Source organism: Cydia strobilella, chromosome 3 (genome assembly GCF_947568885.1).
Source record: "Cydia strobilella chromosome 3, ilCydStro3.1, whole genome shotgun sequence".
NCBI classification, from domain to species: Eukaryota; Metazoa; Arthropoda; class Insecta; order Lepidoptera; family Tortricidae; genus Cydia; species Cydia strobilella.
In genome coordinates, this window is record NC_086043.1 from 454,016 (window position 1) to 478,573 (window position 24,558).

At 37.4% G+C, this 24,558-nt stretch overlaps 1 protein-coding gene across 6 annotated transcripts in view; it reads right to left on the reverse strand.

Annotated features, from left to right (window-relative positions):
- LOC134755637 (solute carrier family 12 member 4) overlaps positions 1 to 24,558 on the reverse strand; it is a 566,314-nt gene that overhangs the window by 107,437 nt on the left and 434,319 nt on the right. Inside the window, exons 1-2 of one of the 6 annotated variants that reach the window (XM_063692148.1) lie at positions 10,905 to 11,105; positions 5,157 to 5,341 (exon numbers count right to left, since the gene is read on the reverse strand). The exons of 4 other annotated variants lie outside the window; for them this stretch is intronic. In XM_063692148.1, the coding sequence (XP_063548218.1) occupies positions 5,157 to 5,238 (82 nt within the window). In that variant the 5' untranslated portion in view covers positions 5,239 to 5,341; positions 10,905 to 11,105. Of the gene's footprint in view, positions 1 to 5,156; positions 5,457 to 10,904; positions 11,106 to 24,558 lie in introns of those variants that run through there. One more of the 6 variants, XM_063692150.1, reaches the window with a different exon arrangement.

The window sequence follows — 24,558 nt, forward strand, 5'->3', positions numbered from 1 at the left end:
TTCAAATGATTTATTGTTATATCACTGACAACCCTACAATAGTACATTTAGATGCTACTGCGGAAAGTATGTCATTACTTCACGAGTACCGAGATATCGCGAGAAAAGGCGGCGAAAAAAGAGATACATGGAAATTGCTCCAACGACCAAAAGGTGTAGGCTCTTAAATTGATGATGATGATTCAAAAGAATCATCGTTACACAATTTATGAAGCTGTACTACGTATGTCCAGCTGCAGCCATGCTCAAACTAAAATGGTAACAAAATAAATCTGTTAAAAATGTTTGATTTTAGGAATGGTTCAGCTATCACAAACATTCTCCAACTAATTGACTGTAGGTACACCATTGCATAATTCGGTCGCCTTGCCCTTTCATATTTAGGCCGATATAATGGCCTTGAACGTCCTTCATTAGTTTCATACTATTGTCTAAATAGCACATTTGTGTGCCCACTAATACACCTTATTCCCTGACAATAAGGGTGAAGAAAGATCAGTTATCAAGTATAGTGCGATCACGTTGCGGCTAAGCCGATCGCCGGCTTCCTTCGCGGGAAGCCGCACAAATGACAACTTGCTCGGTTTATTTCCGTGTTTCCTTCGACGTTTCATTGACAGGTTAAGGTCGTTTTCGGGCTGTTACATGTTATTGGGAAACAATGACGAAAGGTTCGATGTGGATCAAAAGCTTGTATGCCCTGTTAAATCTAGGTCAATTCTAATTTGACAAATTGTTATTGTTTTGAACTGGTTTTGATAGGTAAGAGCTTGACGATTATCTTTGTAATTAGCGCGAATCCCAAGCACGACTTTCACTTCATTTCGCATGGCAATCAGCTTGAGCGAGCTTCAAGGTCGTATCATAAAAAACATAACAAATTGTATATATGTGACTACTTAAAACACAAGTTTAGTGTGTCTGTCTGTTACCTCTTCACGCTTAAACCGCTGAACCGATTTAGTTGAAATTTGGTATAGAGATAGTTTGAGTCCCGGGGAAGGACATAGGGTAGTTTTTATCCCAGTAGTCATCCTTTAAGGGGGTGAAAAGGGGGGTTGAAGTTTGTATGGGGAATCGATAAAAAGCATATTGGATAAAAAATAAGCTACCCAAATTACTAACTCCACGCAGACGAAGTCACGGGCAAAAGCTAGTCAAAAATATTTAATAAAAATAATTTGATTTATTCCCAACGTTGTGGATAACAAATTGTTAAATCTGAATCAGTACATAATAATTATGTTCCCTTGCTAGAGGCACATTACTGGGAAACTTGGTAAAGTAAATGTACTTATATTGAGAATATCTTTGGAAAAATAACGCGAGGCACCAGGTTATTGCATGTTCCTTTTATGAATGATGCAAAATTAAGTGTAAAGTTTTCTATATGTAGATCCTGACTACGCTAACTTTGCACAAACTTGGCAGTAAGAATGCTTACATATCCCAATACGCTCCATACTTGACGTACTTAACTCTTGACAGCTCTTGGCATGAAAACATAGCGTGGTCCGACCTCATGTGTAAAAAGTTTTTATTTAAAGTAAAGTAAAAGTAAAAATAATTTATTGTACACAAAGAATTAGGCAGAAACAAAATTAACTGGTCTTAAAACTAAGGGACAATTTATGTACATTTATGCATTTAAATACAATGACGGTTGTACCGGTTCCTACACTAGGCGTGGCCTGTCACGTAGGTAACCAATCCAGACACGAAATATCAGTGACATGATTTGTGCGAAATGCCAATAAGACACTATACTTAAATTTAAAGAAGTTACTAATCAGTAGGTAATAACAATAATACTAGTTACAGAGCTAAATTTAAGACAGGGTGAAACTAAAACTACATACATAACTAAACTTAGGTTTACAGGTGATGCATGTGCAATTTTGGGTGTATAGGTACTGTTTAGGTGCGTGTGTGTGTGTGTGTGTGTGTGTGTGTGTGTGTGTGTGTGTGTGTGTGTGTGTGTGTGTGTGTGTGTGTGTGTGTGTGTGTGTGTGTGTGTGTGTGTGTGTGTGTGTGTGTGTGTGTGTGTGTGTGTGTGTGTGTGTGTGTGTGTGTGTGTGTGTGTGTGTGTGTGTGTGTGTGTGTGTGTGTGTGTGTGTGTGTGTGTGTGTGTGTGTGTGTGTGTGTGTGCGTGTGTTGTTGAGAGTGAATATAATTACTTGACTACTTTCATGAGATCCTCTATATCCTCATACGTAAGGGAGCTGAGCCAGGCTGATACTATTTTCTGGGCTTCTCTAACGGACAATGTTTTAATGGAGATTTTAGAATTAACTTTATTATAAACAAATGGATGCAGAAAGTTAGGCAGACGGTGAGCAAAAACTGACGAAGTCGAAGGTATGGGTACTTTGAAGGTACGCTTTTGCAACATGGAGTTGTAATTGGGAGATTTTATAACCGCTCCGTGTACATTAGACATCACGCGCAGAACAAACAATCCACGAACGGTGAGGACATTCATGTCACTGTATACAAGCTGGGTTGGGTATCGAATGGGTTTCCGAAGAATAACCTTGAGAACAGCACGTTGTGCCCTCTCCAACAGCACCATGTGGGTTTTACATGCTCCGCCCCATGCAGTTATGCAATATGCTAATACTGATTGGCAAATACTGATGTAAACTATTCTTAGCAGTGTCTTGGAGGCTGAGTTTCGGAGATTTTTAAACACATATTAATTTACGTACTCGATTAGCTGTAGTAAGTAAGTGTTCCCTGAAGTCTAGCTTTTCATCAACTACTACACCAAGATATTTAGTAGTACGGGCCCTATCAATAAAACGGCATGAACAAGGAACAATTGGCTATCCATTTTGACAACAGGTATGAATTTTTAACCGAGACAAAGCAGGTGGAGCGGAAGCCTTTGTTTTATGAAAACAGAGGAAATTGGTTTTTAAAACATTAAGCGTGAGTAGATTACTCGTTAACCAGTCTGCTGTCACCGCCATACCAGCTTCTGCGGAGCTAGCGACTTTGGCCCAGTTTTCTCCATGAAAGAGGATGACCGTGTCGTCGGCATAACAAATAACATCAGCATTGGGTATTTGTTAGAGGCAATGTCGTTAATGTAGACATTGAACAATACTGGGCCTAGGACGCTGCCTTGTGGGACACCAAAAGTGACATCTCTGGGGTTGCTTACATCTTGATCGATCTTTACGCGTTGTGTTCGACCTGATAGATAGCTATTAAACCAGTCTAAAGCTACTCCTCTAATTTCTAGATATTATTAACATAATTAGGAGTAAATTTGCATCATTAAAAAACCAGCAGCACAACACCAATCCTGTAAGAACCTACTTTAAAATATGATGTCGGTTTCTATAATTTTTTTATACTTTTTTCAAGTCTAAAGTGATTAATTTACTATGTATTAACCTGAACCTAATTACTAGCGTGCCGCATATGTTTTTGGGAGCTGTCCGGTCAGGGTCCCCACGATACAGGTTGTGCCTAGTGTGGGAATCACTGTAACTTTTATGTGTACAAATGGACTTTTTGGCAAATAAATAGATTTCGTATTTTGTATTTTATTTTTCGTATGTATAAATAAGAGTCATGACAGTGAAAATCTAGTATTTTTTTTAAATGCGGGGTTTAAAAAAAACTTTGAGTTTTGAATGATTCACGGTTAGTTTCACTAGACTTATATTGACCGGAACCCCGTGAACATGATGCATGTAACTGCGTCGAAATATCGGGAGCTCACAAATAATACAAAAGGTAATCACGGTCTATATAAGTCTAGTTATAAAAAAACTTTACTATTTTATCTACTTACCTAGCAAGTTTAATTAAAACCAAGAACCAACATCTTTAAGCAAACGGCTGGTCGATGTCCTGAATAAATAATTTATTACTTTAATGCTTTCAGCAATTATCTCTCCTTTCACTTTCAAGATGGTGTCCAACTGTCCAATAAAAAGAGATTAACTTTTTAAACGACACCTACAATTATTAACTTTAGTCATTTTAAACCTTTCCGAGACTTAAAAGTTCAGATATCCCAAAAGGCCAATTAGTGAGTTTTAAATAAATGAAAAGATAAACGAAAATGTTTCAAGCATATTATACCGGTGTTAACCTCGATATCCGGAACCTGACATATTGAGACAGGCTCATGAGAAAGGGTCCGAACAGTTCTTTGTTGTGGGTGAAATAAATAAATGGGAATACATATTTAAAACCAGAAATAGGCGCAGGAAATAAGTAACTGTGGAATGAACTGTCGCCTGCGGTATTTCCGGACCGATATGACCTTCAAACCTTCAAGAAAAGAGCGTCTTCTTAAAGGCCGGCAACGCACTTACAACCCCTCTGGTGTTGCGGGTGTCCATGGGCGGCGGTAATCGCTTTCCATCAGGTGATCCGTCTGCTCGTTTGCCTCCTATTTCATTTAAAAAAAAAAGTAATTATTGGCAAGGTTCATTCATAGACTGACCAGGCTAATTCTGAACATACCAATGTATGAACATAAATATCCAATTCCTATGAAAATATGACTTTATACACTTTCACCATTTCAAAGTCTGTGCAGAGATAATTCAGCTAGGCGGGCTTTAGATAGGTAGGTACATACCGTTGCATCTAGTTTCATATATATGAAACGAGATGCAACTTAGGGTAATTGGTCAAAACGAACGGCCGGCCTGTTTGGCCGAAGGCTCGTTGCTGTCTTTTGTTCTATTGTTTTGTTTTGACTTGTGCCTTGTGCCTGTGGTGACATCTATTTAGTCAAATATATCAATAAGGATAATGTATAATGAATTCAATGTTGTTGAGTCGGAAGTCCATGAAGAAAAGTATGCGGTGGCAAGTACAGTCAAGGACATAAATATATAATTATACATTCCCAAAGTTTTAAAATTATGTGTATGCTCTTACAACTTAGATAATAAAGTCGTGTTCACATATTTTTGAGCCATTTGTCTGGTTCGATATTTTTGCCTTCGACTGTACTTGAAAAAATCTACATTTTACTTTATTCGGTCAACTCATTAGGTGTTACACAGCTTATTTTCAAATGAGACGGCTTGTTTACAATGTATTTTCATTGCCAAACATAAACACATACAAGTTAAGCCAGCTTTGCCGAAGACAGCTCGTAAAACAGTAACCTATGTATATTTTACCTTTCTTTCCCGGTGAACAGTTGCTCCTGTTGGACGGCGACTTGGCCTCCGCGGCCGCCATCTTCTCCTTCTCCGACGCCATGTTGCGGCACGAACCGAACTCGCCCGAAGCTGCCCGAAGCCTCCCGAACTACGCGCGCTCGGCCATCACTGCCCGACACGATCGAACCGAGGGCCCGCGAAAACTGAATCGATAATGAACGATGAGTGACTGACTAATTATTATATTGGCAAATAGCCAATGTGTGCTAAAAGTCACCTAAATACACGCGGATATGTTATCGTGAGACTGATTCTGATTTAACATTTTTTATTTCGTCAGATGACTACCAAAACTCAGTAATTACTATCACAATAGGGTAGTTGACACATGTTGAATTTTTTAACTAAATCTAGTTAAATAGATAGAAAACGAGCAATTTATCACAATAAATTGGAAACTTAAAAAATATATGGGAATAATAAAAAAATACAGGACCTCAGTTTAAAAAAAAAAACTTGAAAAAACATTGTACCTATATAGCAACAACATACATAAACGCAACATTTCACCGACAAAATCGCAATTTTCTTGTTTTCCATACATCGAAACGGCTTCTAAGCAGTGACACAGTGACGTCAGGATGTTGCCATTTGTGTTAGAGCGTTTATTGCTCAGTAAAGTGGCGATGCCAGACTTTGACCATCATTTGTGTCTTTTGTATTGCTTTAAGACAATGGGTCTCATACAGACATTTGATCCTCAAAACAAACCTGATCGACTGATATAATTAAAAAAATTGTCAACTACCCTATTCAGAGCAATAGTTAACCGTACTAGCGAAAAACAGTCAATTTCGGTTTAATTATTTTTATGCAATAAGTTTTGGCTGTCTCCTGACGATTTCTTGTTGTGTGTTTGTATTTGTTCTTGTGTGTGTGTGTTGTTGGTTGTACTTGTTACGATTGTCATGAGACATGCGCACCAATAAGTTCATGCGAGTGAGATGCGTAATGAGACGAGTTCCATACTATTTCACATGCACCAATCAACGTGAGCAATCGTGAAGGTCGTATCGAAACAAGATCAAACCCGTAAAAAATCGTTGAATCAGAATCGCTTCCGTGTTTTGTTTTTATTGTCACAAGCTGTCTTTGAGGTAGTGATTAAGATTATCTCTAGTTCCGAGAATGTTTGAGGTTTTAAGTGTTTGTTCTGCGTGGAATATTAATTAAAGTGTTTGTTCGTTAAATAGCAAAAGAAAAGGCCAAGTTACCTATTATGTCTCCTACTACTTATTTAGAGATTTTTTTTATCGCTTTTATCATGACGATGATGACGAAACAAGGATTGTTCACGTTTTTCTAGTTTTTTTCTATAAGGTACTTAACGAATACAACTAGTTGTTAGCTTAACTATCAAGCGTAGGTATATATTATAGTGGTACTCTAATCTGAAGGTATAAGAAGGTATTAAGACGCTCTTGGCTTGTTTTCTACCAGCATAATTTTTATTTTGCGGCGTGACTTGAGATGCCTCACTATGAACAAATAAATACTTCGTCGTCTGCCCTGCGCTAACAGGCTAATTAGTGTTAAATGCTAGGTTAACAGTTATGCGCCTACAAACAACCAGGCATTGAAGTTACGTTCACGCTAGCGTTAATGTCAGTGCCAAACTGATGGTAGCCGTATACTTTTTTACTTTGACATAGTTCCATGGTGGCCCAGCGTTCTATTATACCGACAGTACCTATATCAGATCGTTGCCAGAACGTGAATTGAAAAAGTTTCCACTTTATTGCAATGCTCGTTATACCATTCATCCCCCGTGACCCTATTCGAGTGTTATTCATCTCGTGCCAAGTGCCTGTGGGAAGTCTTGGTCGAATGCGACCAATATCTCTGGATAAATGTTGTTGACAAAATTAGATCCAATCGAGGACTTTATGTAATAGAGGGTTTGAAAAGTTTTGTTATAAATATGTTTTGTTTGGTAAATTTACTAGTTGATGATTATAACATTTAATCATAATCATAATCATTTATTGCACCATGGCAAAAAACAAGTTATTACAAAAAGAGTAGTGTCTCATGGACCCTAAAAGGGTAGGGCAAACATTTCCTTAAATTAACTATCTCTATAATTTTAAGAGATCTAAACTACTTAACAAAACTATCAGTGACAAAATCGGTGGCTGAATAATATGCTTTTTCAGCAAGGAACGATTTCAACTTCTTTGCATACATCTTGTTCCTTTCCTCTGCTTTTAAGTAATTTGGTAGGTGATTATAATATTTTACTGCTGCATAGTGAGGGCTTTTACGGTATATTTCTAATTTTGGCGGGGGTAACTTTAGACTCGCGTTTTAAACACATATTTAATTATACGAACGGGTCTATCGCGATTTAATTTCATTGTTTTTACCTTAAATTCCGACGTTTCAGCTGAGTTGTACCAGCTGTGGTCACGGAAAGACTGACGTCCCAGCAAAATATCAATGGAGATAGAAGTAAACAACACTAAACTACTACTAATTTAAGGTAAAAACGATGAAATTAAATCGCGGTAGAGACCCGTTCGTATAATTAAATATGTAGTTCATGAGTGTTACTAAAAGTGTACACATACTGATTTAGTTACACTCTTTAAAACTTAATTTCGATATTTTTTACTTTTGACAGAATGTAGCATTGGTTTTTTTCTAATTGTTGAGTGATCAGACACGGCTAAACTAATTTTATGCGCAGTCTATTTCAAACAATATTAATGTTTGTGAACACATCATCATCATCATTAACTTAAGAGTTATTCTCTTGTCGGTGGAGTATCTTCCAGCTTTCCCTATCCTGCGCCAGCTCTTTGACTTTTTGATACGACACGACCCCTACTTTTTCTTTCACTTGATCTAAAAAGCTGCACCTGGGTTTCCCTCTACCCTGCCCACGCACCGCGCGCTCGTTTGTGACCGCCTGAACTATAAAATTTCTAAGTTAAATAATACAATCACTAAAATACAGTCGATAATTCATTAACTCTAATTTGAAGGCTCTATAAAGACAAGTCCCTCCAAAAAATCAAGTACAAGGGCTTCTTGAATACAAGTCCTAAAGTCCAAAAAGTTCAGTATACAAGTCACGCTAAGTTTCCATTGTCACGACACGGACGCGACGCCGTGTCACATGTCACAACTTCCCTCGGTTACCAAAAGCACAACTTTCTTTATCGCGTTACCGACTTATCAATCACAACTTTAATTTGATCATGACTTGGCATTTGGCAACATTCTGAATACTTGTGCCGCGAGCAAAATGAATTAAGGCGGGTGTCGTCTAGAATATGTGATTTTGTAAATGTTTTTATTTCGGTATCTATCGCGAGCCGGTTTTAAATATGTTCATTTGTACATCATTTTTGTTTTCACAAAAAAAAGTATTTTACATGCAAACCCTTCTTTTTTCAATCGTAAATGCACAACTTGATGAAAAGTAAACAATATTAAAATAAACGTCAATGATGGCGTCAGCAATGTCGGCAATAATATAGTTATGGGGTCAGTCGTGACAGCTGAAGACGCTAGTCCAGCCTCGGCTACTGAAGGGGTTGGTCTATGACATCTAGTTAGAACCCGACCACGCTAAGTATGCACTGACTTGGCAGTGGCAATGCATACATAAACCAAAGGAATACAACGGTTTTTTTTTGCTTTAGAAAAAAGATAAATGTTCTTGATGTGTCTTTTTATTAAAAACGCTTTTAAAAATGAGTAACTATTACTTATGAAAGCAAAATAATGTACCTAAATTATCGTATATGATTTATAATTGTTTCATATTTGGTGTTATTTTTCAAAAGTGTTTTTCAATAAAAATACATTGTCAAGATCGCTTACCTTCTTTTTAATGCTAAAAAACGAAATATAGTGTATGTAATTTATTTCAGTTTAGAATTAGTAACGAAAGACGTGTATTTTTTACTCAAAATTAACTAAGTTTTACTTCGGATTTCCGTCGCTAGCTATTGCAGACGATTTATGCATAGCTGTTTAGACAACAGGTTTGGTAACTGTGGAGGCCGATGCGTGTGCGGCACGACCTCCCACATTTTTGGCAGAGAAAGCTTATGCCACCTAAGGTTCCAGTCCCGGTTTGCTTTCTGCGATACCTTTTGCTATCTAACGCATTAAACCAGGCTTGGTCGCATAGCCTTCTCCCCTCCACAACACGCTTGCGCCATCCATCACGGTCCTCAGCTAAGGTTTCCCAGACATGGTGGTCGATTTTAAATACTGACATGTCTCGCTTGACACAGTCTTTATAGCGCAGCATCGGTCTTCCAACGTTCCTTTTAGCATACGTCGCCGCGTCACTCCTGAGGATATTCAATATAGAATACACCCGCCTTAAGAAAGTTTTATTATACCTACCTATGTCATATTCTTTCGTGTCTTGTTATCCTTTATCAGCCCTTACTCGTGTTCTGGCATTTCAAGGACATGCTTGAATGTATGTATGAATATTATGTAATTTGTGTGATTTGATTACCCTTGGGCTTTGTCTGTGTCTGAGATGAAATGACAAATATGCTGAAACCTACAGGATGGATACTAAAAGGCTTAGTTTTGCCGTATACTGTGACTCCCCCCTCCCCCTTGTCACAGCGGAGCGGGGCGTTTACTTTACGCTCCGCTCGACGCTCGCCACTGGTACCATACCCTAAATCGGCCCGGTTAGCGAGCACTGCAAGCGACGGCGGCGGGTTAAAACGCCCGGTGTCGCTCCGGCGGGCTTTTGTCTTTGCCACTTGGACCGAACCGGGGCGCATATCTATTGAAATGATAGCTGACAGGCTTACGTCAATTATGTCGTGCCTGGATAAAACAAGTTTAAACTGACAGCTTGACAGAAAATTATGGATATTCCATAAGACTGACCCGGATGAAAATTTTCCCACGGTTTTTGAGAGTAATCTGAGAGTTTACTTTTTAGTGGCAATAGAGTAACTATGTATCTAATCTTTAGGATATTTTTATATTTCTCTTATATTACATACATGTGATTGTACCTACTACGACAGCTCTAGCTAGATATATATACACATAATCTAGTTATTTGCATAAATAATAGTTTTGAGGGTTTATTGAATATGTTGAATATTTCATTAAATTTATTACTCGTAGTTACTGTATGTTTATACAATTTTATATGTCTCATATTATAGGTAAAAGTGTTGTTTCATATGTCACTCTGCATATTTGTCATATTTTTTCTCTAAGTACTATAGAAGTCCTGCTAGTATGCTATATGAGTTTTTCAGTTAATTCGCTAATTTAGCCAAAAAAAAATTCTCAATGCCATGTATTGTTTTGATAGGTTTTTTACTCAGTATCTTCAAATGTTCGCGCCAAAAGCACGTCGTATATTTAATGAGTTTAATATTTGTAGTACAACTTATTATTCTACGAATTAAGGATTTTATCATAGCAATAAGGGTTTCAAATACGACGATTTGGGTCCAAAACATTGGCACATTCAGAATGACTGTCAATTAACTATTATTACTAGCGCTACACCTGCATATATTTCAATGAAAGAGATGTAACCTAATTACAGGTATATCTAACGTGTAAAGTGTCTTCTGTCATATGGAACTACTATAAGATGAAGCTACAAGGTTGAATACAATGGTAATGTTAATGGCTGATGAGCGCCTCACGTGATCCGTCAACTGCGGAGATCATACCGTCACAGTTGTACACAACACTGACCAGTAACACACGTTATGTAAGCACGAGGGCTGCCGGGCTGCGACGGCGGCGCGATTTCGCCAGGGCGCGCTGCCCGGGATCGATTCGGGCGGCTCGCGGCACGGGAGTGCAGCTCCGAGCCCGGAGGCTGCGCCCCGCACAGCCTCCCCGACCCCCGCTCGCCACGCATGCGCGAACTTAAACCTCCCAACCACCAGTGTAACCATAACTAAGCTACTCACAACTGTAACCAGCTTCAAGACCAAGATACACCAGTTATACAGTAACAAATGTCTGGTGAATGTGTCGCCGCGCCGCCGCGCGCGAGACATTTCAATTCCGCACATCACTATCTCAATTTTGTTTTCTCGGTGCCTGGAATGGCATACGCGCTAATTTTAACTCAAACTTATAAATATAGGTTTCCGTTACGGGAACGGATATTTAAAGAGTAACTTAATGGTCTTGAGTAAATTTACTACGAGGCTATTACCTATATATGAAATTGCCGATGTTCTATATATTTATTCGATTAGCTATGCAAATCCTCAATGTTTCTTTTTTTATTGTATCCATATTCAACACAAATTTTGCTATCACTATTTTACAAATGAAAATGTTGACAATTTATTGTTGTTGACAACTTATTAAATATCACTGTTTATGTAAAGTCGGGTTAGATTGGCAGCAGCATGGTCTAAAATACAACACGGCCAAAAGTGAGCTGGTCATTTTCAAAGCTCGTAAGTACAACCCGTCTACGGAGCCGAGGATCATGCTGTGTGGCGTACCCCTAAAAGTGGTCGATCGCTTCAAGTATCTGGGGCATATGCTTACAGATGACTTGAAGGACGATCTAGATCTGGAAAGAGAGAGAAGAGCGACGGCAGTGAGAGGCAACATGCTCGCCCGCAGGTTCGCACGGTGTAACAAAGCAGTTAAATTGACGCTCTTTAGAGCCTACTGCCAGACTTTCTACACGAGCAGCCTGTGGGTGAGGTTTACACAACGGGCCTATAACGCATTGCGCGTTCAATATAATAACATCTTGAGGATGCTGTTGCGGCTGCCGAAGCACTGCAGCGCGTCCGGCATGTTCGCTGAGGCGCGAGTAGATGACTTTTTCGCCATTAGGCGGAAAAGAATCGCCTCCATGCTGAGACGGGTGCGCGACAGCAGCAACAGTCTTCTCAGGGTGTTGGCCGAGCGCCTCGACTGCCCTGTTACGAAGTTTTGGGTGGAGGTGGCCATTGGGAGAGCGAAATAAAGCTTGGCAACCTGCGCTCCTGGTCTCCGAGTGGCCACGTCTAACCAAATACTTACCTAGCTTTTAGTTTTTAGAGATAAATATTTTTTAGTTGTAATATTATTAATTAATTTAGTACTTAACATAGTTTTTAGGTTTTTTTTTTTAATATACTAACACCGTTATGGATCAATGCAGATCTGAAATAAACGATTTTATTATTTATTTATTATTTATTATTGGCCCTGAAGGGTAACTATGGTCTTTGGGATTAATTCGGTCCAGGTTTAGTTACTGCATAGAAATTATATGGCATCGGCATGGCTGGCCATTCACGTTTTTATTAACTAATATTGCAAGGATCATTATTTATTAATAGCTTACATTTTGATCATTCTTACTTTTATTTACGATTAGCTTATAAAAGAGTATCTTGACTTGACTCTTACTTGTCACTGGTTCCCGCCATTTTGAATTGTTATTAAAAGGCGGGTATGTACGGACAAGTTATAGTGAAGATGTCTTGGAATTCTTCTTCTTCTTCCGATGGCGCTACAACCCTTTGTGGGTCTTGGCCTCCTCCACTATCTTCCTCCAGTTGTCGCGATCCTTGGCAACCTTTCTCCAGCTGGTATATTTCCTCATCCTCCTAAGATCATCCACGCAGTCCAGCCATCTTTTCTTAGGCTTACCACTAGGTCTTTTCTGTTGTGGCGTATATGTCTTGGAATATTTATTGTAAATTGGTTGTTATTATGCTTATATTGACCGGGATATAGACCATGATTACCTTTTGTATTATTTGTGAGCTCCCGATATTTCGACGCAGTTACATGCAACATGTTCACGGGTGACTGAAGATAGCGGGTGGGTGTCAAAGTTGTGTAGACATAATCACGGTCTATATCCCGGTCAATATAAGTCTAGTGAAACTAACCGTGAATCATTCAAAACTCTGGTTGTTATTATGTTTGTAACAAATGAATAAACTTAAAATAATTGTTGAACATTGACCGAAAACATACGTCATCAACTCATCATCTTCCTAGCATTCTTCAGGCATCTTGCCACGGCTCACTTGGGTATTATGGGGTCCACTCGGCAACCTATATATCGGCACCGTACGTACATGTAACAGTTTTTTACATTTCTAGACAAGAAATCCCAAAAACTGGTACATGTATGTATGTGGCGACTACGCCATGGCATCGCCGAGCCGAGAATTTACCTGCGGTTTTTAGTGCTAGTGATATTCAATGCTCCCCGGATCACCGCTTCGGTACGGTACAAGGTACAAACCTTTGATATTTATAACCAACCGTATTCCCTTTCCTCTTCCTCCCGTCAACCCAATTCCCTTTACCTGAAGCGTTGGTACCTGACTTTCAACCCGAAGGTCGCGGATTCAAACCTTGGGTCGTACCAGTTTTTCGGAACTTATGTACGATATGTCATTAAATTTTGATATTTATATTTTTCCTTTACCGAAAAGAGATTGGCTCTTTTCGGTAAAGGAAAAATCCTAACAAGGCATAGTTTTCCCCCTGGGCTGGAAGATGGCAATCGCTTTCGTAAAAATAAGTATCTTTGCCAATTCTTGGGATTAGATTGTCGAGCGGACCCAATGCTCCCCAAGTGAGCCGTGCCAAAATGCCTGGAGAATATCCATATGCTATGGTGATCGCTTACCATAAAACGGTATAAAAAAAATGCTAGATGAAGATGATGGCGATGATGCCTATACGGCTACCACGACTTTGACACTGAGATACTCGAAGTAAGTTACGCACACGCTAGCGAATATGTCAGTGTCAGGTCAGTGTCAAGCTCGTGGTAAGGCTACTAAATAATACAGTTTTAGGCAAATGTTTGTTAGCGTTTGTCAAGCGATGGGAACGGCTGGCCCTTGTCGACTCGAATCAAGGGCAACGGTGTATTTTGATTTAAAGGCAGCGACGTAAATAGAAAACAGAGTACTTAAAATAGGGTCAAATTTATGAGGCAGGAGACACAACTTTAACAATAGTAGATTATACACCGAGGGGATAAAGCACTGTTTTATGTCACGGGCGCGATATTGAATCCGGAGTAAATGAGGAACATCAGATTTAACTCCTGAGCGAAGCGAGGGAACTAATACGGAGTCCTGAGTGGAGCGAGGGATTCAAGCTCGCCAAGACGAAAACAGCTTTATCCCAATGGGGAATACTCTACTTTTCTCACCTTTTGCGAGACAACAAAAAGCAAGGCTACTTACTATTAGAAACAACGTTTTATTAAAACTTAAAGTACCTTATTTAGGAGAAAACGTACAAATAATCTTTCAACTTCAACCTCTTGCTAATATTGCAGCGTTTTGCAACACTCGCTGCTTTTGTTTTATTTTCTTTGTTTTGCGTAAGTATATGGCTTAATTGTAGTGGCCAGTTCGATTTTCAAATAAGTTTCAATTTCACAGGGTTGTATTAAATCTCATTTAAACCCGGGTCATAAGTCATCATAATATGGTACATACTGAAGATTATTCATTCGTATTATATTTAAATTCGTATGAAAAAAAAAACCATAGAGACCTACAGCAATAATGACTTACGTTTGAGGTTTGCATGATATATAATTGGGCAATGTCGAGCATGCGGTGTGAAAATATACATTACTTTACCGATACGCTACGTAGACGAAGAGAAGGTGTTATAGCAATGATAGATATAACTCCGTAATAGATCGATACAGTCTAAGGAAAAAACGTGCCTCGAAAATCAAGAAAATTTGACTCGATCAGAGGGCGCTACTAGCTTTGGCCTACTGTCGTATAGATGGTGTTGACGGTTTCGTTTGTTATTTAACAATTTTTACGCATATCAGTGAAAGAACATGGGTCAAAATCATAAAAATAATTAATGCAAATAAAAAAAATCATTTATCCATATTTAAATACATTTTATCGTATTTTTATAAATCTTCATTCTTAGTTTTAAAGTATGTCGATAGATGGCAGTGAATTTACTGTGGTTACAAAATTTACTATGACAGTACCGCTCTATTTAGTATAAGTTACTCTATGGCTATAGACTTAAATAAGCATCCGTTTAGATTCATAATTGATAGCGAGGGCTTTAAGTGATGAGTATCTATTATCCGCTTAGTTGCCTCGCTGCGGTTTCTGCGGGAGGGGCGCGGGGTGAGGCATCGGTGAATATCAGCAGGGATCACGCAGGGATTCATTGATAAATTGTATAAGAATGATATCTGAATGATATTTAGCTATAGTCCATTCTGATGTCGGTGTACCTACCCTACGTTCGAATTGGCCTGTAAGAACTGATCTTGCCTCAAGTTTGTACCTAATATTTGTAGGGATTTTAATAAGTAGTAGTAGTAGTAGTAGTAAATCACTTTATTGTACAAAACAAAAATTGTTAACATGAAATTCATATAAATTTAGGTACAAAGGCGAGCTTATCCCTATAAGGGATTTCTTCCAGCTAACCTTAGAGTGAATGAGTGGAAAATTCGAATTAGATAGATAGACAAACTCACAGAACGTACAATAATATTTAAAAAGGAAAACTACAATATTAACGTCTACGAATAACTAAAATACATCAATAGCATTATGCAATAAAATAAATATGTACTAGCATACATAAATATATAGTACTAAATAAATATATTATTTATTAAATAAGACAATTATAAAAAAAAATGGATTTAAATATGCATCAAACCATAATAATTGCACTTCTAACTGTATTAAGACCTAATTGTAACGTATTCTGGCAAATAAACATTTCTATTTCTATTTCTGCACTCATGGGTTCTAAGTAGAATATAATACTATCCGAAATAGGTAAATATGAAAAAGGAATGCAAATATTATTTTCCGTACTACAATTGGTATTTCTGTAATATAATTACTGTTATTGTAGAATATTTTAGTGCAAAAGACACTATTTTAGTAATGGCATAAAAAGAGGTCAATATAATCATAATCATAATCATTTATTTAACTTCAGACAACAATGGTCCACAATGATACAAATTAAACATTACAATTAAAATAGGTTATAAATAAAATTAAATTTAAAATAAAAAAAATTGCACTAAATTATATATGTACAATCATTTACTTGCTGGAGCCCGTACATGAACACTTACACAGTGACTAATATATTTAGTTAATTTTAGCTATTTTTTTTCGTAAAAATTGAATAATTATCGAAAATAAATTGACTAGACAAGAACTTTTACATAGGGGCTTGTAGAATACAATAGAACAGACAAACAATTTTCGTATGATTTTGTTATATTCAAGGACTCGATCGCTTTTCAGCAAAACTTTGCGGCTGATTCGCTATTCTCTCACCGAACAGTAATAAAATCGTAAAAGCTATAAAACATGAAAATGAATTCTGGGAACACGCCATCGCCAACGGCTTTTATGATCGATTTAACAGCACTCGTAATGTAACTGTCGTTAATGTATACCTGAGATAATGGGCAGATGAAGCATTTCAAGAGTTTACGTGTAAGAACCGATGGTTAGATGGATCCACAATCTGGTCAATCACAATCACACCAACATTTAACATTAATTCATTCACAACCATTCATTTCAAATCATCATTCACAATCATTCATTCATTTATTCACATTCATTCTTTCATTGACAATCAGATAAAATTGGCTTATTTGCACCACCACCACCACAATATATTGGTCTCAGCCATCCTATGGGAGCGGATATAATTTTTCATCCACACCACACAATTCAATTGAAAAAAAATTGTTGAAAAATCTTCTGGACAGGGTATAACATCGCAGGGTCGCATACCCTTAGGGTTGCCATATGAACAATTGAAATATCATGACAAAAGTGCGGATCACTTACAAAGTTCTGACAATTAGAGTTTTGAATGATTCACGGTTAGTTTCACTAGACTTATATTGAGGGATATAGACCGTGAACTCATAAATAATACAAAAGGTAATCACGGTCTATATCCCGGGCAATATAAGACTAGTGAAAGTTCTGACATTTCTCCAAACTCCACCAGGGTCTCTTTAATTAGGCCTCCATATCTTGAAGTTTTATAAAGTCTGCTGTAGCTACAAGCCACCAGCATATGGTGTAACTACAACTCCAAACTTTTAGATAGCTTCTAGACTCCAGTGAAGTTTCCGCGAAATCCTGACAAAAGACGAAAAATATTGACATAACGGGAAATCCTGACGTACGGGTACCCTATATACCGTGGTGTTATTGTACGTAATTATATATATTCTTACTGCCAGCATGTCTTTCCAAAGCTTCGAACGATCTTTTACCTTATAGAGAGCCGTAGAGTCCTGTGTCTAAATATGTAGTTATGCACGTATGCACTCGTTGCTTCTATACTATCCTGAAGCAGTTTGATCCATTCCATTCTTACCTGAGGACAAAAAAAAAAAGAATAAATAACGGGTCCGTTTTAAATAAGATACGGAAAAACGGACACTTGTTTTTTCTAACCCTTAGCTGCAGATAGTCAGGTAAATATGCAGGTCATAAATACTAAACTAATTGTATTAGGTGGTCAACACAAACATTACAAAAATACGGTTGTTCCATAGTTTTTTTTTATCCATAAACCCTCTATGATGCGTACTCATGAATAAGCCAGATGTAGATAGGATCCCGACGGGAGCCGTGCCAGCCACGGCCAGCCGGCACGGTGCACATAAAAACTCACGATACGCCGGGGGAGTTTCCAGTAAATTACGAAGGGACTTCCAGGACCTGGCTTTGCGAGGATGACACTACTTTACTTAATATAAGCACTGTCTACTTGAAGTAATGTTAACGTTTGGGGTTAGGGATGACTAGTGACGGTTTGCAGTTGGAAAGTGACTGCGGATTCGGAGGCTGAGAAAGTAGGTGGGCTGGGCTTAACGCGCGAACATCGAGAAAAAGGATATGTTTGTTATCCACCTCTCGAATATGCATTAGCGATAGAGTCAGATAATGAAATTTCGATTTAGCTTCCGCAGCTCATTTTATTAAAAGCGATTGGACCAGTATTCCAAAAGGTAGTAAGTTCGAATTTAGCCCACAGCGGTGCATTAAAAAAAAATACATTTGCGGATGTATCTGATTGATAAACAATAGGTACTTTACTGCTCAATTTACAAAGAAAAAAAAGAACAGAAGAACATACACAAAATATAAGCAACGATATCTCATAGGTAAGCGTCCTCCACCGTAGACCGCATATCAGTTACCATCAGGTGGGATCGTGGTGAAACGCCTGCCTATTCATCATTAAAAAAAACTCCCATAGAGAAACCGACGACCAACATCATTACAGCCACTAACCTACCCAAAGGGTCACATAAGTCACATTAATCGCTCCATTACAGCTCCATAACTACTCATTTTGCTTGTTATATGTGACTCGTGTAATTCTGCTGTGTGACGGACGGGTCGCCTATATACGGCTACCATCGATTTGACACTGACATATACGCTGGCGTGTGCGTAACTTACTTCCTATGCATCCCGCTTGTAGTCGCATACTCGCATATTAGTGCGAGCGAGATGTATAGAAAGTAAGTTACGCAGACGTTAGCGAATATGTCAGTTATCCCCGTAAGGCCCAATGTGCATTACCATGTACACTCTGTTTCAATCTAATTTGAACCTTACACTAACTGAATTAAGTAGCATTTCTTTTGTTTCATTGTTTTCTAAAACAAACGAAAGTCACCCTAATCTTCTATACAACAAGGTTCAAATTAAAAATAGGGAAACTTTGTATGGTAGGCCTTACGAGGTTAAGACACTACTACTCGTAAGGCAGTTGTGGTAAGGCTACCGGTTGGTATTTACAGAGCTTTGATAACCCACAGTTAATTTATGTAATTATTTGTTATTGTTATGTAATATTATAAATACGTCTGTCTGTTACCTTTTCACACAAACCGCGCTGAACTGATTTATATATAATTCGAGGCCCGAGCAAGGACTTAGGAGAGTTTTTCTCAATCATCATTATCATCATCATCATCCCACGCAGACAAAGTCGCGGGCCGAAGCTAGACCTCCTTCTTTCTCCTCGCTACTTCCCGTGGTTAGTAAATTTAAGAAGAAAGTAAATGTTTTCCGGCCAATCATCTATGTAAATTTAGTTTTAAAAAGTGGGTCTCTATTGTTTCCCATATAGTTTAAAGTCATAATGTATTGTTTGCCCACATCTTCGTTAGTCATAATTTGGTTTTTCTCAGAAACGCGTAATTTTTCAGGATTGCCATAAAACAAACCTAACCTAACCTATCTGTAGGATAACCTGAGGAAAATCCTGAAAAGTTAACGGTTTCAGAATTATGAATAATGATAATATGACAATCATTACACTTTCAATAATTATGTCAAACAAAGGGACCCCTTAAAAAGTATGTGATAGGCCCCCCCTTTTTCTTTCATATCGTGTATTTCAAAGCATATCTAGTGACCTATGTAGTAGCATAGAGTAACTTATACTAGAGCGGTATTGTCATAGTAAATTTTGTAACCCCAGTAAATTCACTGCCATCTGTCGACACACTTTAAAACTAAAAATGAAGATTTATAATAATACGATAAAATGTAATAAAACTATGAAAACGGATTATATCGCGTATATTGAATTTATAATACATCCCGACGTTTCGAACTCTTTACAGCGTTCGTGGTCAACGGGTGACTGAGGAAAAATTACAAAATGCAAAAATACCCACATACTAAAATAATGAACAATCATAGACTACAAACTTTAAGGCTGGTTGTACATGCAAAATCGGTTCATAAGGCTAGTTATACACTATAATTATTTTTTTTTCAAGTAAAGATATATATATATACGCGATAAAAGACTATGCCGGCTCCAACCCTACACCACGGACCCGAGAAGATTTAATTCCCTCCTAAATTGTAGGACGGTATCCCAATATGGGACCGGCAACAAACTCGGCGGGACACATCTCAATATACGCGATATAATCCGTTTTCATAGTTTTATTTCATGAGTAACTATCGCGGTAACCGAAGACAATATTACGATAAAATGTATTTAAATATAGATAAATGATTTTTTTTATTGGCATTAGTAGTAGTAGTAGTAGTAAATCACTTTATTGTACAAAACAAAAATTGATAACATGAAATTCATATAAATTTAGGTACAAAGGCGAGCTTATCCCTATAAGGGATTTCTTCCAGCTAACCTTAGAGTAAATGAGTGGAAAATTCGAATTAGATAGATAGACAAACTTACAGAACGTACAATAATATTTAAGAAGGAAAACTACAATATTAACGTCTACGAATAACTAAAATACATCAATTGCATTATGCAATAAAATAAATATGTACTAGCATACATAAATATATAGTACTAAATAAATATTAAATAAATAAATATATATATATATATATATATATATAATATATAAATAATATATATATATATATTAATTAATTATTTATTTTTATGATTTTGACCCATGTTCTTTCACTGATATGCGTTAAAATTGTTAAATAACAAACGAAACCGTCAACGCCATCTATACGACAGTAAGCCAAAACTAGTAGCGCCCTCTGAACGGGAATCAAAGTTTCTTGATTTTCGAGGCACGTTTTTTCCTTAGACTGTATCCATCTATTACGGAGTTATCTATCTTTGGTAGTAGCCAGCTCAGCCAGCTGACGGTCGAAGGCTTTGTGAATGTAGGCTGAATGAGTGAATCGATACATCCCTCGCCCGACGTGGTTAAGTGGGAAAATCTAGAGGTTTCTTGCCGCACTGAAAACGGCTGTTCATACAATCGTATTTAGGTTTGTAATATAATACGTGATAACCTGATAACTATACCGACCCGACCCCAAGCGCGGAGCCCTCTGGCACCGCACATGCTGAGATTGGGACCCTTTGCCTCACTATAGATTTAAGTTATAGTTATAGTTATTATGTTAAGTTGATATTTAAGTTTCTTTAGTTTATATTGTATTTTTAAGCTATCCTTTCACAAATTGTAAATTTTTTTCCTAAGGTGTGGCAATAAAGATTTTTTTATATTTTTTTTATTTATTTTTTATACCAAAAAATAAAGGCCAAGTGCGAGTCGGACTCGTACCCCAAGTGTTCCGTAGGTACTTTTACAAAACTTTTTTCATATTAAATCCGACTCACGCTTGACTGCAGACTTCTTAAAGGTTTCCGGTAATCTATAGGAAAATAACTACTGTTTGTTTTTTAATTTTTGACCAAGTATTTTTGGAGATTATTGATCCATTTCATTAGATATACATACAAAAAAATTTACCCTCCCATAGAACAAAGACCAGTCAAAATGTATGAAACAGTAATTTTTTTTTTCGCGATTTCGGGGTTTGTCCCATAGTAAAGGTTGCTTAGTATAATTCCAAAACCTCCCTGGCAACGGGAATGCACTTATTTTTTAGCCACCCTGTATAACACGATAGCATGCAAAACTCTATTTCTCATTTACCCTAAAATAAATGTTTTTTTTAAACATACCGGTTTAAAAAAAACATTTATTTACGTTACATGTCCTTACATGGCTGAAATTTGATACACATATTATGTGTATCAAATTTCAGCCTTATTGGTCCAGTAGTTTTGGAGTAAACAGGCTGTAACAGACGGACAGACAGATAGTGATCCTATGAGTTCCGTTTTTTCCTTTTGAGCTCCATCTTCGACTTTTTTACACCGTGAAATAAAACTATGAAAACGGATTATGTCGCGTATATTAAATTTATAATACATCCCGACGTTTCGAACCCTTTAGAGCGTTCGTGGTCAACGGGTGACTAAAAAACTCGATCGATCACATCGATCGATTGGGTGACATCGATTAAAAAGGGAAACCAAATAACGTTTGTAGTGGGAAGCTGGAGCGTTGAAATTGCAGGTTTAGTCCGTTCGTAACTCGGTGGAATAGAGGCAATCGTTCCATTTTTCTCGTCGGGGGAAATTATGCAGAGTGCGTATCTGATGCCGGCGCTCACGTGGAAATGTTCTCGTACAAGATCAAACATATGTGGTTAAAATAATATAAGTATATGTAAACACTATGAAAATTCTATTCAACTATGGTACAGCGGCATTGGTGCTTTAGCGGTAACGCGAGCGACTTCAAATCGAATAAATAAATAAAAAGTCATTTATTGTCGCAGTAAGTATACAAAAAAACAGTAAAAAACAGTAGTAGGTACAAGCTTAAATTAAAGCAGTATTATTATACAAGTAGGAACTAACTATATATACATATATGACATTTAGAATTATAATTAACAATATTATAAATGCTGCGTGCGACAATAGGCTCGGGACTCAGCTTGTGCCGCGAGTCTGGCGACTGCACAGCGCTGTTTTTCAGCCCGCACCTATCTTTTTGCTTTTTAAGAAGGATAAAACTTAATAGCTAGCTATAGGGGGAATACATGCCTCCATAGCCTGCATTAACATTTAGAAAGATGCTCACTTATATTTAGTTATAATTTTTATTATATGTCCAGCAATTGGGTCCCAATCGTTGGGTATCGTGCGTTCAAGCCTACATGTCGAAACCGGATTATTTCCAATTAGGCTTAGTTTCTCCTCCGAATAGACAGGTCAGATGGCAGTAAATTTTGTAAAAACTAGTGCCTGCTCCACAATTCCAATCTACTATCTAATCTCAAAAGTTGCCAATTTATCAAAGTCATCTATGAATGTAAAATTACTGTTTTAAAATACAGACGTCACAGATATATTGGAGGCCAAGGCGCTCACAACTATCTGGGTTAAAATGCATGTTCAGATATTTTGAACATCTTATCCGCTCCAATATCTGATACTAGGGTTCCATGAGCGAAGCCACAGTCTACCGGACGGACATGGTGAAACTATAGGAGTTCCGTTGACAGAACCCTAAAACGGAGGATAGCTACATATAATAAGAGGCGCCAGACATCCGCGCGTGAGCCCCCCATTGTCCCGTTCCTCTTTTGTTTTTCGTTTTACTTAGTTGTAGCAAAGATAGATATAACTCCGTAATAGATGGATACAGTCTGAGGAAAAAACGTGCCTCGAAAATCACGAAAATTTGATTCTCGATCAGATGGCGCCACTAGTTTTGGCCTACACTCGTATAGAGGGCGTTGACTGTTTCGTTTGTTATTTATAATTTTAACGCATACCAGTGAAAGAACATGGGTCAAAATCATATAAAAATAATTAATACAAATAAAAAAATCATTTATCCATATTTAAATACATTTTATCGTATTTTTATAAATATTTATTTTTAGTTTTAAAGTGTGTCGACAGATGGCAGTGAATTTACTGGGGTTACAAAATTTACTATGACAGTACCGCTCTAGTATAAGTTACTCTATGGTTGTAGGTACTGGTGACTTCATCCTTAGGTGTGTACTCGTTCCATCGTCCACATTGTTTAGAGGATAGTGAAGAACCGCTTGTCCATAGGTTTCTCATAATGTTTTAAGTCATAATGTATTGTATGTCCGAATTTTCGTTAGTCATATATATATTTACATTTTTCTCAGAAACGCTTAACATTTCAGGATTGCCATAAAACAAACCTAACCTAACCTGTCCTCTGGGTGTTGTTATTATATTAGAAAATATTTTAACACAATTTGACGTACATTAAATATAGCTTTGCCTTTCATTGAATTTTTTTCAATGTTATAAAAGCTGTTACAATTTTGTTTGAAATTTGTTTTTCGCTCCTAACTCTTATGATAATAATAAAAAATCGAAAAACATTTAAACAAAGGCGCATAGTTAAGGTTTATATACATGGAATTGTGTGAAAATATTTTCCATAGTGTCAATATCCAAAGAGAAAAATGGGTACACTACACGTATGCCATGTTTTTAAGTCCCCATTTAATATCGACTGAATGAAAATGACATATCTACGTTGTTCATATTTACCTACGAGCTGTTATTTAATATTTATATTTTCCGTGTTTTGCTCCATTCGGTGGCATATGAATATATTCATAATATTACCAGAAAGAAGACATTGTAACTAACAAACACCTAGCGACTACCTAGACAAGTTATTTGTTCTCCATAGCGGTGTGGTGTCACGTATTTCGTAGGAAATTCGGAGGAAAATGCTTATTTTCCTGAATGGCTTCATGTATCGTTGTCGGTGGCCCAATTTCTCTAAGACACGCATGTACAGTCGCCGTCAGATATACCTATCGAAGCGGCCGAGGTGCGAGTTCTAGAAGGCATATTGAACTTAATCCACCTAAGATGCGAATTGCTTGTTATTTTTGTAAACCTGTGTTGTGTTGTGTTGTGTTGTGTTGTGTGTTGTGTACAATAAAGTGATTATTACTAATACTACTACTTGCCAAGTCTAAAAGGT